General features: G+C 39.9%; 1 protein-coding gene across 12 annotated transcripts in view; it reads right to left on the bottom strand.

The window, feature by feature from the left end:
* The window catches only part of Celf2 (CUGBP Elav-like family member 2), a 672814-nt gene that overhangs the window by 251755 nt on the left and 403606 nt on the right, over window positions 1-17453 (bottom strand). For 4 of the 12 annotated variants that reach the window (XM_090318884.1, XM_090318886.1, XM_090318885.1 and 1 more), the window contains exon 1: window positions 7637-7928. The exons of the other annotated variants lie outside the window; for them this stretch is intronic. In XM_090318884.1, coding sequence (XP_090175010.1) covers window positions 7637-7710 — 74 coding nt within the window. In that variant the 5' untranslated portion in view covers window positions 7711-7928. Of the gene's footprint in view, window positions 1-7636; window positions 7929-17453 lie in introns of those variants that run through there. 12 annotated transcript variants of the gene reach the window in all.

Genomic DNA, 17453 nt, shown 5'->3' with positions numbered 1-17453 from the left:
AGAGTCTTTTTTTCCTTACTGCTCTAAAATCTAAAAGATTTTGAAAGTAGCAGTATCACAGTTGCAACCAAGAAACAGAAGAATCCCAAGGTCCAAGAATTTTCTGTATGAATAGAAGCAGCCACTAAACTAAAAAGGATCTCAGCTTTTTACTCCTTAAGATATAACAGGGCTATCAGAGTGAATTTTATTCACCCTCATTTGTGTGTATGTGACATCCTGGAGCTTGAACTCAGAGCCTGGGTACTGTCCCTAAAGTTTTATGCTCAAAGTTAGTGCTTTACCACTTGACCTACAGCTCCATTTCCAGTTTTTCGGGTGTTAATTGGACATAAAAATCTTTCTGACTCTTCTGCCAGGGCTGGCTTTGAACCACAATCCTCAGATCTTAGCCTCCAGAGGAGCTAGGATTATAGATGTGAGCCACCTGTGCCAGCTCTTTTTTCCATCTTTTTAAGAGAAATTAATCTGAGGTTCTAGGTTAAAGAATTCAAACACAGTCCCGTGACCTTTTTCTAGCAGTATCAATAATTTGCAGTTTAAGATTGATCAGTGAAAGTAAACCCTCTCTGAACCTTAAATTCTTCCATTATAAAGAAAATCGTCTCTATTAAGCTATGCAACAATTTTATAACTTTTTTTTTTTTTTGCCAGTCCTGGGCTTGAGCTCAGAGCCTGAGCACTGTCCTTGGACTTTCTCAAGGCTAGAGCTCTACCACTTGAGCCTCAGCACCACTTCTGGCTTTTTTTTCCTGTGTATGTGGTACCGAGGAATCGAACCCGGGTCTTCATGCATGCTAGGCAAGCACTCTACCACTAGGCCAAACTCCCGGCCCTCAATTTTATAACTTTTATAAGTTATTTTAAGGAAGTAAAGATATTTTGAGGAAGTGAATTATACCCATTAAAATTGGACTTCAGCATTTTTCTCTCTTACACACATACACAAAGACATATGTATGATATGTCTACTGACTATTGCAGATAATAAGATAATAAGTCAAGATACAAACTTCCCTCACAAAAAGCATGAAAACCAAGTCTTCAGCATACAAGTAAAAGAATTTGGAGCTTAGTAGGAAAGTCAAAGTACTCCAAAGTACATCATGTGATACAAAAACTCCAAACTATCCAAAAGTTATGTCACAATGTCAGATAAATCAGGGGTAGTTAATCGCATTTTGAGTAGTGAGTCACCACATTCATCTGTGAAAGAAATCTACAGTCCTATTAGAGCCTGTGAATGTCAGATAATATAGCTATTGGGCTGGAGGTAAGGTAGAGAATGTGGTTTGCAGAGTTATGTCAGAGAGTCTCACATACAGTGTCACTGAAGACATAAACATCTTGTACTTCTTTAAGTACTGATACTCAAAAATCAAAACATTACACGCGTCATTTTTAAAGCACTGTTACTATGAAAGGGATCCTGGTCAATTGGTCATCCAGATGACACTCCCTTGACCTAAAGGAAGTACTGGTTGTTTAAATCAAGAGCTCTCTAGAATAGATTTCTATATTCTTAAGGCCACACAAGTCTGGTAGGGAAGAACAAAATAAAGAAAAATTATTAGTTTAGTCTACACACAGCTTTAAATTTACATAAATCTGAAGAAGTAAAAAATGGGTCTAATAATTCGCTGGTAAGTTGGCTCTGAGGCATTCATTCAAACGGAGTAATTAAAATTTAACCAAAATCAGCATTTGTACTCATATGTCATTTTGAAAGCCACATGATTACATATTTATTAGCATTCCATTTTAAGTTATCAGCTTATTTTAAAACATCATTTCACTCTCAGTATCTGAACAAAACATACAATGTGAGGCTCATACAAGTCAATGTTCACAAAACTCCAGGCTAGCAGTAAAAGTGTAAATCTCAAATACGCTCACAGAAGGCTTTTCAACCACCTAACTGGAATTGTATTTCTATAAAAAAAATAGTTGGGGTAATCATTTCTGTCATGATTTAGATTTAGAACAAATGGGGAGAGTGAAACCATTCGAAACCTCTCTAAATATTTCCTCTTTCTTTTTAGAAGTCCTTTAGGAGGAGTCTTAAAGCTCACACTAAATGAAAAACGCATTCCCTGGAGAAAGGGAAGGTTTCTATCCCTGCACATCTGGATTCAGAGCATGAGGATATTGGATGGCACAATTAAACAGTGATGATGCTAAAGGGGAATAATTATTTTACAATTACCTGAGAGCATCACATTTACTGCTCTAATTAGTTTTTGTTTCCCACATAGGTTTTTCCAGGAACGCACAGCTCCATTTCTCTTAGTAGCTTAGCAAGAGCTTTTTCTTAAGGAAAAATAAAAATGCATTTTCTGCACTGCTACACAAATAGTACACCACTGATGCAGGGTTCATTATATTCTTGGTACCTCCTTGATAGTGCAAACAGGATGGCAGGAGAACTTGTAGGTACTAATGAACTGGAAATCATTAGTAGTTTCTAAACTCTCCCTAGAGTTCAGCTAAACAAATATTACATTGAGAAATACCTAGCCCTTGTGATCTGATCAACAAATTTATGATACATAATAATATTCTAAATTCGAAATAACTTTCAAATTTAGAAATGGCTTTCTAAATTTGGGTAAAGTTCAGGGTTAAAAGTCAACCACATTTGGGGTGGAAGTTTGGCCTAGTGGTAGAGTGCTTGCCTAGCATGCATGAAGACCTGGGTTTGATTCCTCGGTATCACATACATAGAAAAAAGCCAGAAGGGGTGCTGAGGCCCAAGTGGTAGAGCTCTAGCATTGAGAAAGTCCAAGGGCAGTACTCAGACCCTGAACTTAAGCCCAGGACTGGCCAAAAAAAAAAAAAAGTAAACCACATCTATGACTTACTTAGTTCTTTGAAACTTGTTGGAAGTATAAATTTTTCCCATTGAAATGCAAGTAAGATAAAGGATGCTTATCGTATTTACATGTTGTAAGGGACTAGCCTTTTGTTTATTTCTTAGTTTTCTACAATGACATCAGATTCCATCAAATTCCTCCCAGGGTTTTGGCCTACAGAGACTACATATACAGCTCAACTTAAAAAGAATATGGCCTTGAAATATTTCACAATAGCTGGATCATACTGTATATTTCATGTGCTGGTTGTACTTTAAGTACATCAGATTCATTTGCACACCAAAATATTCCTTGTCTTTTTATGGGAAATGAATGAATGTTCAACTCATTCCACAAGGAAGGGGTTAAAAGGAAATGTGTCAATTTATTTACAAAAGGGGAAAATACAGTCTTCTGAGGCCAAATATAACTTTAGTTTACAATAGCTGTTAGGGACAGGGGGGAAAAACACACTCTGAGGCTCTAAATGATGCCATGAAATCTTAATTACTAGGTTCATATCTGAAAACCCAATCTCCTTTTTATCTTGTCTTTCAGGGTTCTTGTTTCCCCAGTTCTCTGCATCTCATCAACAGATGCCAAAGCAATCTCAATCCAGCACATTACAATTAAATAGCAAGACTGAACAATTAAAATAATACTTCTCCCAGATCAAGGATAACATTTGTGTTCTAAAAAGCCAAAGTGGGATGTATTTTTTGTCCTCTGAAGACAGATGATACTAAAATAAGTACCGGTAAATGAAAAATCCCAATGGAAACAAATACTTTTAGACTATTCCTTAATGAACCATATGCACAGCTTTCCTTTCAGAGTCTTTCCTTTTCAATTTCCTTTCATGATCATTATGGAAACAGGCAATATATGCCAATAATCGCAGTATTTTCTTACTTGCAATGGCATTTTACAAATAAGCTCTAAATGTGGTACAAAATTCATGTTGCTTGGTACCTTAGAAACTTAAAAAAATACTTTTAATTCAAACATATTCACATCAGTTGGTCAACAAAGAATAAGTGAATTTGAATAAAATTATGAGTATTAATCTCTTTAAGGATACACCAATCCTTAAAGCGATTTTATATAATATATATATCATATATATTATATATAACATGTATTATATTTTCCCCATAATGCCAATTTGCAGGTGGTACAATTTTGGTTTTCTGATTTAAAAATAAACTGTCATACATTTTAATTATGGTTCTCTCCTAATCAGCACTTGAACATAAATTTACATAACACCCTCACACAGGAGAAAATCCACAACTTGGCTTTTTATGGCCTATGTGCCTCAAGCAAGTTCTTAAAACAGGATCTGTAAAAGGTGGATAACAGTTACCCTGTAGATCTATTGTGAACATGAGAGATCATATAAATGAATTGTCCTGACAGTAGGCTTCCCACTAATAATAATTTTGGTAGGTAGCAATAATGATTTTTCCTCCTTGACTAGTCACATTTCCCTTATAATAGTTTTGTAACCCATACAACGACATTTCATGAGATCACCACTACAGACCTCTCAATGATGTTCTTGGGAGCACTGTGTAGTCTCATTATTTGCTCATATGCAGTTCACTAGTTATCATAACTTAGAAGAACATTCTCAACACACAGGTTAGTTCACTTCATTGATGAGTTTAAAGTCAGGATGACCTTCTCTTGTTCACTTGGACTACTTACTGCATGGCGGGGGAGGAGGAAACTAAGATTTTATTTTATTGGTAGCCTTTTCTCAATATTGTCTTCTAGTATAATTCTGAACATTGTGTTTATAAATTGTTCCACCTGTAATTTCTCATTTTAAGACAGTAACTCTTAGTTTTCTTTAGAAGTTCAAAACATTCAGAAACCCAAATGAATATACATATATAGATATAGATATAGATATATACATAAATGCATGATCACTAAATAAAAAGAAACACATGCATGTTTACCCCCAACTAAGACAAAATGTCCAAGCTTAAAATAGAATCTTCTAAAAAATCAGTTTCTGGGGCCGAGAGTTTGGCCTAGTGTTAGAGTGCTTGCCTAGCATGCACGAAGACCTGGGTTCAATTCCTTAGTACCACATACATAGAAAAAAGTTGGAAATGGTTCTGTGGCTCAAGTGGTAGAGGTCTAGCCTTGAGAAAGCCCAAGGGCAATGCTCAGACCCTAAGTTCAAGCTCTGAGACTGGGGAAAAAAAATCAGTTTCTATTTTCATTATGTTTTTCAATAAATTATAATAACACAAAACAAAGCTCTAATAGTCATGGTTATTTTAAATATTCATTTTAATTTACAGTTGGGGTATTGAATGTTTAAAATGCCCCATCTTTGTAGCATGCATTCTATACCACACTGCAAATCCTTAAATGACCTTGATTCTTTAAACATTCGATGGCTGGTGGGGCCATCAAGTGTAATAATTCATCTCGAAAGCTATTTATTCATCTGCCCTGAGGACTCAAACATATTACAACTTCCAAACATATCTAATATATTCTTGTGGGGAAATAGCATTAAAAATACTTTCTACCACTTTAAAAAATCAACACCAAGAAAAGCCCCTATGCTTTTAGTTCCTTTTAGTACTAGACCAATATCTAGTAGACTGCAATTTAGTCCAAACAGCAATATTCCATATACGACTAGTCCTTACAACAGTAAATCCACATAGCTATCTTCTCAACTGCATGAATATGACAATAAAATACACAGCCTCAGTAGTTTTCAAGCATTTTCAAGTGATTTTCCCTGCCACACACCTCTATTCCCCAAATGTAGTCTAGTGTGAGTTATGTACAAGCCATTTTGGAAAACACACTACAGTTTCTTACACAACAGTTATCTTGGAAACAATAAAACTGTCATTTTGCAAAATTTTTTTCTTAGTTCAATTAAGCAATAGCTGACAAACTGCAAAGAATCTGGGTTTGATTCCAACAGCTATCCTTAAGAAATAAGGAATATTTGGAAGAGAAGTGGGGTAGAAGTCATATTATTCTCCATACAGGCAACTCCATGACTAAGATACAAAGGCTATTCAGAGAAAGGGGTATGAACAAGTCATATTCATCTACCAAATGAAAAGGACAAATTAAAATTCCATAATTCGTAATTTAACTGACAACAGACTGCTTCTTTCACAGGTCATTAATGCTTTAAATCCATAGAGCATTCATTAGCTTAGATATATTAGGGTCATTTAAGAAACAGGTGATCATAAATTCAGAATCATGATCAACTCTAAGGGCCCTAACCCTAAGCATAGAGAAGAGAAAAATACATACTTTTAGATGAATTCATGGGCAAATATATTATGTGTTTAAAAGGAGGTCAGAAAGATTTCTTACTACAAACATCATGGTAATATTACCAATAAAGATTAATTTTTCAAAGAAAAGAGGCCAAAATTCAGTATGTTGTATTATCTGGTTATCTCAGTTGACAGAGAATGGGAAGACATTTTAAGCATATGGACTGGGGGAGGGGGAAGTATACAATTCACATTTAACAGATTCTAACAACCCTATCTTCCACTTTTATTTTAATACTCAGCTACTACCGGGAAGCTTCCAAGAATCTCAACTCCCAACATTTAACATAGCAGAAAAAAGAGCCTAACATCACATGGAAAAGTTAGCTGCCAGGGAAACGGCTCATAAAGCTGGGAATGGCCGGAACATTTCGAAGAGTACCTTAAGGTGCCAGAAAGCATAGGGATGCTAAAGTCTTACGGCACGGGGCACAGAAAACATTTTCCTATGTACTTCCACTAAAGACAGAAATCCCTTCCCATACACACACACACTACATCGTAGCCTAAAATCCACTATTAAATGTCTCACCCGATATGAGACATTTTGCATATTCCATGCCTTAAAAGGACACAGACCTTTCTAATATCATTTCTGGCAATCTCTTCAGGTTTTCCTTTATGTAATATGCCTGAAATACAAGTACTATCTATTCAAACTACCAAGCCAGAATTTTAATAAAAAAAAAAAATGTCGGCACATGCGAACATACTTTCCTTTTCCTGGAGAATCCCAGCCCTCTACTTCTTCCAAGAAAGGCTTGGACCCTAGTTTGGGCAAGGACACGAAAGACCAGCAGAATTCCAGTAATAAATTACAGACTGCCTCATCAGGCAAACCAGCATGATTACGTAAAAAATAAAATAAAATACCTTTAATTCCCTCAACAGCGTATACCTGGATAGTTGAACGCTTTATAACTGTCCTTTTTTTTATTTTTATTTTTTTGCTTTTCCCTTTTTTTCTCTTCCCCACCACAAGAAAAAAAAATTTTTTAGACTAGATTTTGCTCTTTTTTATTTTTTTGCAAATGTAAAGTCAGAAGAGTGTGAGTGGGGGGGGGGGGAGAGCGAGCGAGCACCAGCCTGGGAGCAGGCGCGAGCGGGCGCCCGGGTCTGAATTCCCAGCGCCCGGCGTGCACACAAGCCCGCCCCGCCCGCCCCGCACCCGGGGCTCCGCCGGCCGGGCCGGGGGTCACGCGTCCCCCCCACACCCCGTCCACAGCCCCAGCTCTCCGGGCCTCACCGGAACCCACGGATCCCACCCCGACTGAGCTCACCCCGCTCGGCCCGGCCCCGGCCCCACCCCGCCCCGCCGGTCGCCTCAGGTCCCCCGGAGCCTCCCGGTCCCGCAGGCGTCCGGCGCCGGCCCCGCGCCGCGCCGCGCGAGCGTGAGGAGGGGAGGCGGCCCCGCAGCCGCTCGGCCCCTCCGACCCCCTCCGGTCCACTCACATTCTGTCAGGAACAAGTAGTCGGCCCTCGACCATCATGTCCGGGAGGAAATCCAGCTTGAAGGCAGAAGTCATGTTCTCGGGCGCCGGCGGGCGGGGCGGGGGCGGGGGGGACACACGCGGGGCTGCTCTGCGCGCGTCCGAGCGGCGGCCGCGGGCGGCGCGAGACGGGCAGGGACAGGTGCGCGCGGCCTCCCGGTGGCCGCCGACCGGCACTTGTCACATTCTCTTCCCCCCCCACGCTCTCCGCCAATCCCCTCCGAACGCCGGCGCTGAGGAGACCGGCAGCCGAATGCCAGGTGCGGCAGGGGGGGGGGGGGGGGACGGGGGCGGAGCTCCCGGGGGCGCTGGCCGCGCCGCGCCGCTGCTTAACCCCTGCGGGCCCGCGCCCCAGCCAAGCCGCTCCCGCCCCACCCCCGCCAGGCCACGCCCCCACCCGGCCGCGCCACGCCCCCTCCGGCCGCGCCACGCCCCCCTGTTCACCACGGCCCGCGCTCCTGCACCCTGGCCACGCTAGTCCTAGGGTCCCCTGGGCATCCAGACCTGCAAACTAGTTCACTGCGCTGGCCCTGCCCGCGCTCCGCTCGATTCCTGGTTTCCAGGGCACCTGGCACGGGGCCCGCAATGGCCACTTGTATGCAGAAGGTTTAGCGCCGCTGTAGTGCCAAAGCCGAGTGCACTAGCAGAGCAAAACAAGAGAAAAGAAAGCATGCTTTCTCCCCACACCCCACGCGTGCGCGGCTCCCGCCCCTCCCCGGCGGAGGTGCCTGCCAGCGTGGGGATGAACCACGGCCGAGCGGACAGCGCTCCCGAGGTGTGGGGGCCAAGTAGGTGGCAGGCGAGTGTCCCAAGTGACATTCACAGACCGAACCGCAGAGCTTGCAGGAGAAAGACCACCCCCACCCCCGTCTCCGGATCAACTTGAAAACACCCAGGAGTACAAAAGGACCGAAAAGGAGAAACAGCAATAAACCACAGTGGTTAAAAAAAAAAGAAGTTAGAACCCTGCCGTATCCATGTTTTGAATACAATAATTACAAGCCAAGAGGGACTGTGCGCCTCGGATCTACAGTAACCGAGCCCCAGAGCTTCAAGTATTAAAAATTTGTGACTAAATTACAAAGTGGCAAGACTCTCACAAACGAACTTCTGCAATTTTTCCCAAGTGATTTGTCCAAGCTCTTTAAACAATGTCCTTTGCAAGGGGACATTTTAATTTAATCGTTTTCCTTATGGTGGTTTTGTTTGGGGAATTTGGGTGACACCAGCTTTTTTCAATTTAGTCACAAGTATGTAAAACGTCATGGTAAATTTCAAATTGTAAATCCACATCATAAAGTGTATACCAGAAGTTTATACTTTGCCTTCAGTTTTCATGTTGTTTATAAAGGACTCGTTTCTAACTTTGGGATTGTGCATGTTTATGTATATGTACACTTTGATGTGTACATATGCATTTTACACATATATGTTGGTATATACACCGTTTGTAGTTTTGTTTGAAAAGTACAGTGTCCACTTTTTCTATTATTATTTTTTAAAAAAAAAAGCAACCCAGATAATCATACTACGGACTTTCTTCCTCACAAACCAAGGCATGCTTAGGTCACAGTAAGCAAGTGCTTAAACTAATATCTGATACAATATGGAAAATTTTTTTTAATTTTCTCTCGTCAATTTCTTGTGTGACAATAGAACCATCTTAAGAGATGATGGAAGAAAATTTTTACCTGTCAACTTTAAATCTACATAGCATCTTTTACCCTAGGCTTGGTGTATTGAAAAATATGGACCAACCTGCTTATGATATTCATTAAGTCCTACCTGTACATAATTGACTTGATTCCCTTATTCAGCTGAACAATCTATCTGGCTTTTAATCTTTTAATTGCAGGGAAATAAAATGTAAAGCTAGACCAACCTTCATCTTTTAAATATTGCCTTTTTCTGAGAGCCCAGATCTTAGTTCATAAACACTTAAGAAACAGTTGCAGCAAAATGAATTATTTTATCCCCAAATACCCAAACTTTCCCTAATAGCACTGTTTACTTCTACCCCAGCTATTACCAGTTAATTTTGAAATTATGAGATTTTGTTTAATCTTTTAATTGTCTTACTCAACTTATTAATTGGTAAAGATGAACCCTAATAGTTCTTTGTTTCCCACGTATTGTATATATAAGCCCACACAAATAATCAGCTGACTACTAAATTTATGTTATAAAGCAATGAACAGAAGAAGCCTTTGAAACAAGGAAAATACAGCCATGTTAATCAAAGAAGAAATATTTTCTGATCAGCTGTAGGATAAAACCCTATATACACCTACATCCTAAAAGTTAGAAAATTCTTCATTAACAGATATACTTCTAAAATACTTCTTTTCTTTTCTTTTTTTAAAATTGTATGTGAATTAGTCAGAAGAAGCTACAGGGAAACCCTCTTACTGACTTAAGCCTTCTCAGCAGTTTGTTAAATTCAAATCCCTGGGGGCAATAGTAGATTCAAAGCAGCTTTTAATCATACCATAAGGAGAGTGAAGTAGTATGAAAGTAGGTCAGAGGGAGAGAATTACAAGTGCAGAGGTTATTGCCTTATTTAACAACTACAGTGTAACATAGTTTTCAAAGCACATTTGCTTTGCCATTTAAAATAAGAAGCAAAACCAGGGTCAAATATAAAGAGAAACTCACTTTATATGCAATATGGTGATATGATCCACAGAAAGCTTATGGAGTGGAGCTGAGTTTAAATTCTTTGGCTGCTAAATGCATCAATAATGTAGTGAGCGTATAGGTACTTGATATAGGTGCCAACGAGAAACAGAATGTTCTCACACCAGAAACAGAATGTTCTCACACCCCTATCCCAGGAGTTATTGACAACAACCTTCCACTTGTAGCTTTCATTTCTAATATCTACACTGTTGCTATGATCACAGCACGTACACACTCCCTGCTTTAAAAGAAAATACAGAATTCAAAAGCTCTTGAGCTTCAAATGAAAATAAAAACATCCAACCAGATACCATCTGATGAAAAGCTGAAATTTCTCATTTTATTGTTTTGGCAGAAAGAAAAAAAATAGCCTCAATAGCCTCCAATCCCCTCCACCCCCCAACCCCACTTTTTTTTTTTTTTTTCCATTTTTGTGCAGTAATGAGCCATCAGGTATCATGTCTTGGCAGTTAGAATAATCTGGCAGACAGCTCCACTGGGCCACAGTTGAACACTTGGGTTCAATGAAATGATTTTTCTAGCCAAGAATCTTATCAACAGCAGTGGGAGGGAATGAAAACATCAGCAGGGCCCTCTCCTGGACAGGAACTGGTCGTGACACCACAGCCTGCTGACATCACTGTGGACCAGGCCTGCTTGTCTTCCTAGTTTTAGTTCCATTGTAGAAAAACCTTATACTCTTCTCCCCCATCCCCCTACCTTCCCTAATTGTCTCCTTTTTTTTTTTTTAATCAACTTGCTATTCATTTCCCAAACAAAAGGCAATTCAAGAATTGGAAGCACTTCAAGGGAAAGTTTCTGAATGACCTCATTCTCTATGAGGCCTTCCAAGACAAGTGTGCACAGTGCTGTTCAGCTCCCACTTCCCTCCTCGGCCCTCATCCCATGCAGACTCTTGTCCAATAACCATTGTTGAGCACTGAATTATCACTAGCATTAAAAAAAAACCAAACCTTTCAATAGAAACATTTGTTCGCAGAGTATACATCACTTGAACTGGAGAATGCTTTTCCTGCCACCCCAGTCAGTGCCCCAGAATATAGTTCCTGACTTCTCAATATTTTTGGAAAGTATATATTATAATTTAAAAACTGGCCCTTGATAACCTTGTGGTTCAGGTTCAGAATGAAACAAAGTTTTTTTTCTTCTACAGATAACCCTGAACAAAGATGCTCAAAGTGCAGTTGAATGCACTCAAAAAGTCATCTTTATTGATACGTTTCATTTGTCCCTCACTCCTACTCATTATAACCAGAATCCAAAGCGTCTTTCCCTATCATATTTTAACATAACTATTTTAGTTTTTTTTAAAAAAACAAACAATAACAACAATCCCTTGCCCTTGAAATGTTAAAGTCCAATATGTTCAGAGCCATTTGGAGCAGGAAATACAGGTCTTAGAATGGGATTTCCCATCATTATCAAACAATAAATTTGAAATGCACATGAATTTTTTTAAGTACTTGGGAGAATCCTGGGCTTTGTGGCCATGTATTTTTTTCCTTGACTCAGTCCATTAGCAACTTACAAAAATAAACAAGCTTTTAAATATAAATATGTACATACATATATATGCTTTAAAATATCCAAATAAGTCCTAAAGAAATACATTTTAAATAAACCTTTTAGATCCATAAAGGTATCACTTAAGAATAAATGCATCACCAATGTTAACTTTAAAGGGATCCCTTTCCTCCCAATGTGATCACTTTGTTATCACAGTCTTAAAACCAGCTGCATCTAGTTAAATACCCTTACTCATGAAATCAGTATTATACCGTTGCTTTACATTTTTAAGTGCATATGAAGGGCTCATTCTCTCTAGAGAATAGCTCCTACTAGTTTTTTTTTGTCATTTGTATTTTTCTGAATTTGTTTTTAATAAAGAGCTAAAAATACAGAGTGGTGAATTTATCTCCCTTCAGCAGAGCTCCTCCAACTGAAGATGGCTTTTGTATACATACCTGCGCATTGGAAAATGAGATGCCCCTCCAGGGTTGTCAGGAGCTTCCATTCCAAGGGGAGTAAAGGTCAATCCCCTGGAACCAGCACCCAACCACCTTAACGCTTCCCTCCCTAATCTGACCTTTCCTTTCTCTACTTTCTCCATCACAACACTCCCCACAGCCTTTATTCTCTTTCTCCCCCCTCTTTCCTTTCTCTTCCTTTCCTCTCTCCCTTTCTCTCTCACTCTCTGTGCCTCTCTGACTTGGTCTCTCTCTAGACAGCTGTGTGTCTGAGGGGGTAAGCGAATCCTCAGGGTGAAGAAAGAAGCTGCAGGTTGTTTGTGTGCCGAAGAAATCAAGTTTCACTAGCCTTGACCAAGGCTGATCTCTGAAGTAGCAACAGCTGTCTTTGCAATGAACAGTGGGATTCCTTTCCAGACACTACCAGGGGAAGGAGGGGGAGGACGAGAGGGGGAGGGAAAGAGGGAGCAGGGGGAGAGGGAGGACAGAGACTGTGTACCAGAAAATAACATGTGAGCACTGGCAAGAAGGGTGGGGGAAAAGAAAGAGGCTTCCCTGTCTAGCATGGTGTTTGCATGTGGAAGGCACCCAGATAAAAAGAAAAAAGAAAAGAAAGCCTTGGAAGGCATGGCCCAGTGCTGTCTTGAAGATGCTGAGATTTGTCAAACTACACCAGGTGCCCTTATCTGGTGCCAGCCTGGCGGCAGGAACACAATTTATACTTATCAGGATGAGGTTTCTAATTCCCTTCCAATCCCCCCTTCAACATCCCTACCCCAACCAAATGTTTTCCCCAATCCATCCCAAGTTCTAACCTTACTGGCCTGTGTTCTTAAGTATGAAAAAGGAGAAATTCCTGCTTGACAAAATACAACAGCTGAACAGCAACAGCTGGGAGGCCACAGTTGTGGGCATAACATGACATCCCAGAAAAAGCAGGAAGGAGGGGAGGGTGAAAGAAAAAAAAAAGCAATAAGCAAATGTATGTGGTGAGATTTCACTTGGGGTTGACTAAGAGAGATCTTGGCCTCATTCAAAATGTCCACTGAAGAGAGAAACCACCCCATTTGCCTAAATATCTCTCCTTTTCTGAACAAATACACCTTGAAAAAGAGCAAAGATTAAGAAGAACAAAAGCTTGGGTTTCTGTAAATTAAAGCACACAGTCCATTTTACTCCCAATGATAAGTGATCCCCAGGCAGGAACTTGTAGCTGGAAAGATCGAAAGATAGGGCAAATGCTCTTTTCAATCTGAGTGAAAAGATTATGAGATTTCAGAACTAAACCTATTGGATTATGTATTTCATTGTCAAAGAGTTGATTGACACTGGGGACAGTCATTTAATCATCTAATTCATTTAATTTTCTGATTCATCAGCTAAACCTTTTTCTTATGTGGGGCCATTACTTCCTAGTAGCTGACAAATCAAAGCCTACTGTGATCCTCAGACAAGAAGTACAATGCGTTAACCTAATTATTACCATAGCAATTATATAACCAAGCTATTAAAATGACATGTAGGTTGAAAAATACATCAAGATTTTAAGTGCAGAAATTTATCTTTCCCCCTATAACATGGTTCAAATCTGAACCACTTTTAGCCTATAACAAAAGGTTTTGGGAAATCCCAAATGACTTTTATTTAAATTTGCTTTTGATGCTAATTCTCACTAAGTCCATTAGTGGATTTTTTTTCTTAAAGAACTACTCAACATCCTCATGGAAAAGTGGCATAATTATCTATCAAACTAAGAGTAGTGTGTTATATCTTGTATTATCTCTACTGTGAGTGCAAAGTTTTCTGTCACCTAATTGCTAGATTTTTTTTAAGTATCTATTAGTGCTAATAGCTACATTTATCCTATGGCACAGAAATATGGCAAGGAGATGTGAATGACTTTGAGGGAGAAAAGTGAATAAGGTAAGAATTTTGTTTTGCTTTGTTTCCATAAAAAAATTGACTGAAGATGTTTTAAAGACAACTTTTCCTCAGGTATCTCTACCTGCCTCTCTAGCAGCATCTATCAGTTACTCTTGGTCCCATAAGTATTATATGATGTTTGATGGTGAAGACTGCATCCTTTTCTGGTCACATACTCTCTCTTTCTCTCCCCTCTAAATGTGTGCACATATATAAATGTGTGGATTCATATATACATATAAATGTGCAAGTGTGCATTTTTATATATATACATAATTGTTTTATTGGTTATGATTGCAATATCATATATTTGGCAACTTATTTCATAATGCCTTAATGTGTTACATTATTGCTTCCAACTTCTGTCTCCACTGTACAGATGAAAGATCAAGTGAAATGAGATATGAGATGCTTTTTAGTTCAAAGACTTCATGGAATCTAAAATGAACAAGTAAACACACAGCAGGGAATTATTAGAACTTAGAAGCAAAAAAATACTGCTTTCAAATATGTACCCTTCCTTATTGCATTAATTCTTTGTCCTTTTCCACCATTTTATTTTTCTCTAGTTCTACACATAAACACACTCCCAAAAATTAACACCAAAAGGTAAGTAAGGTTAAGAGTTGAAATTCAGGAAATTGCACAGTGACCAGTGATTGCTCTCAGATTCTAGTGATAGTTTCTTGCTAATTATATACAATTTTCTAACTGGTAAAAAGGCACATCCCAACCAAAGTCTACAATGGAAATGCTGCACCAGAGGAAGAAATAGCGTTACAATTCCAAAGATTAAGTAGTTATACTTTCCACTGGCCATGGAAGGAATTTAGCTGAGTGTTTGAGTCCCTTCCACTATGAGCTATACATCTATGGGCCTATGACTTTACCTCAAGCAGAGGCATGATAAATAGCACAAAATGGTCAGCTTTCCAGGAGGGAAAAAGCGCTGGTCACTTTCTACTTACAAGGCATGTGACCATGTTCCGCATTCACACACCTGCTAGAAGTTAGCATCACTCTGCCTAAATGTCATCACAGAATTGTTACTGATTGCAGCTGTGAGCTTTCTCAAGAATTGTATGAAGTAAAAAAAGGCTGTGAATATCAGAGATGTAGCACCACTATACAAACTCTTCTTTACCATAACAACAAAATTTGTTGAATGGAATAATTTTACAGAAACATTTTTAGCTTTGCTTGTCCTCTAGGGGCATGGCTGGCATCCTTGCTCCATAAACTTGAATGATTCATCATGATCTTTTGCAGCCAATCACGAGTGGATCCACTTGGAATGAGGAGAGGTAGCAAGAGCTCAAGCTGCCCTCAAAATACATGTCACTCTAGGTTGGTGTCACCCTCTTTCCGCAGATGTCATTTCCTGTTAACTTGGATGGTTTCCATGCACAAGAAAATGTGTTGGGAGAAAGCTGCAGAAATGTGCACACTTGTAAGGGAGAATCTTTTCTAGCTTACTGTGAAACAAAGGTGGGCTTGGGAGCAGAAGAGACCTCATCCCCAGAACAGGGCCAAACAGTACTTAACTCTGAGTTGAGCTGCCATTCAAAAGTACTATCCCTTTCTCTCCAAAACAAATTTTAAAAAAAGGAAGAAAAAGAAAGAGAGGGGAGGGAAAGGAGAAGGAAGAAAGAGAGAGGGAGAGAGGAAGAGGGAGAGGGGGGAGGGAGAGAGGAGGGAGAGGGAGAGAGGAGGGAGAGGGAGAGAGGAGGGAGAGGGAGAGAGGGAGAGGGAGAGAGGGAGAGGGAGAGAGGGAGAGGGAGAGAGGGAGAGGGAGAGAGGGAGAGGGAGAGAGAGAGAGGGAGAGGGAGAGAGAGAGGAGAGAGAGAGAGAGAGAGAGAGAGAGAGAGAGAGAGAGAGAGAGAGAGAGAGAGAGAGAGAGAGAGAGAGAGAGAGAGAGAGGGAGGGAGAGGGAGAGGGAGAGGGAGAGGGAGAGGGAGAGGGAGAGGGAGAGGGAGAGAGACAGAGACAGAGACAGAGACAGAGAGAGAAAAGGAGAGAGAGGTCATGCACTAGTAGCTCACACCTGTAATCCTAGGTACTCAGGAGGCTGAGTAGCCAGCTGAGGCAGGAAAATCCATGAGACTCTTATTGCCATTTATTCTCCAAAAAGTGGGAAATGGAGCTGTGGCTCAAGTGGAATAGCACTAGCTTTGAGCAAAAAAGCTCAGGACAGTGCCCAGGCCTGTGTTTGATACCAAGACTGGCGCAAAACCAAAACTAAAGATTAACAACAAATAACCCTAATCCCCTCCTCTCCCTCCCTCCTTCCATCCTCCTTCTTTTCCCATATGTCTACCTTCCATCTTTGTTGTATTTCATAGGTTGGTGTCATGTGACTAGAAGGGGGAAGTGCTCCACATCTGGGATACCTTATTCTGAATAGATCACAACATAAAGCCTCACATCATGCCTTCCTTTTTCTGTCACCCTCTTCTCAACATCAGCTGACTTAAATGTCATGAGTTGTAATCCACTCCAAACCACTGCCTCCTCTTTCCTGCAGAATATAAGTCTCTGTTCAGAAAATCTTCCAAGTCCAATAACAATTAGAAAAGCAATGCATATTTTTAGGAAATCAGATACCCCTTGCATGACCAATAACTCCTCAGGAACTAACAGAATGTAAAAAGTTAGGAAAGGCTGATAAACATGATCCACGCGAGCTTTATTATTACTGAATAGAATTGAAATTGTTACTGTTTATAGAAATATAAATAGCATAGAACAGAAGATGCCACCAAACAAATTGTATTCTGTTAATAACTTTTCCACAAATCTCTATTCAAAAACTGAGCTGGATATTTCTAATTTGTTCACGGCTACAATTATACAAGATCAAGTCACATTTTTCATCTACAAAGTTGGACACTTTAAATACAAAGTAATCATTCTGAATAATACTCTTCCTTTTACATCTTACCTTTTTTTTTTTCATCAATCTGGATGCTTCCAGAACTGTAAGCAATGAACTTTCCATCAGCTACATTTTCACCTAATTAACCCCCCTGATTACAATAATTAGTATTGATTCACTCTTTGAATGACTTCCTAGGTATTCAAGCACAATCTTCACTTGCTATAAAGTTCCAGATATGAATATTAATCAATGCTCGCCTTTATTTCTCAGTCTCCAGAGGATATTTTGCAATTGTATTCACGCATATATTT

The sequence above is a fragment of the Megascapheus bottae genome, chromosome 26, assembly GCF_031878675.1.
Source record: "Megascapheus bottae isolate mThoBot1 chromosome 26, mThoBot2.hap1, whole genome shotgun sequence".
NCBI classification, from domain to species: Eukaryota; Metazoa; Chordata; class Mammalia; order Rodentia; family Geomyidae; genus Megascapheus; species Megascapheus bottae.
This window is presented reverse-complemented; position numbering and strand designations above follow the sequence as displayed.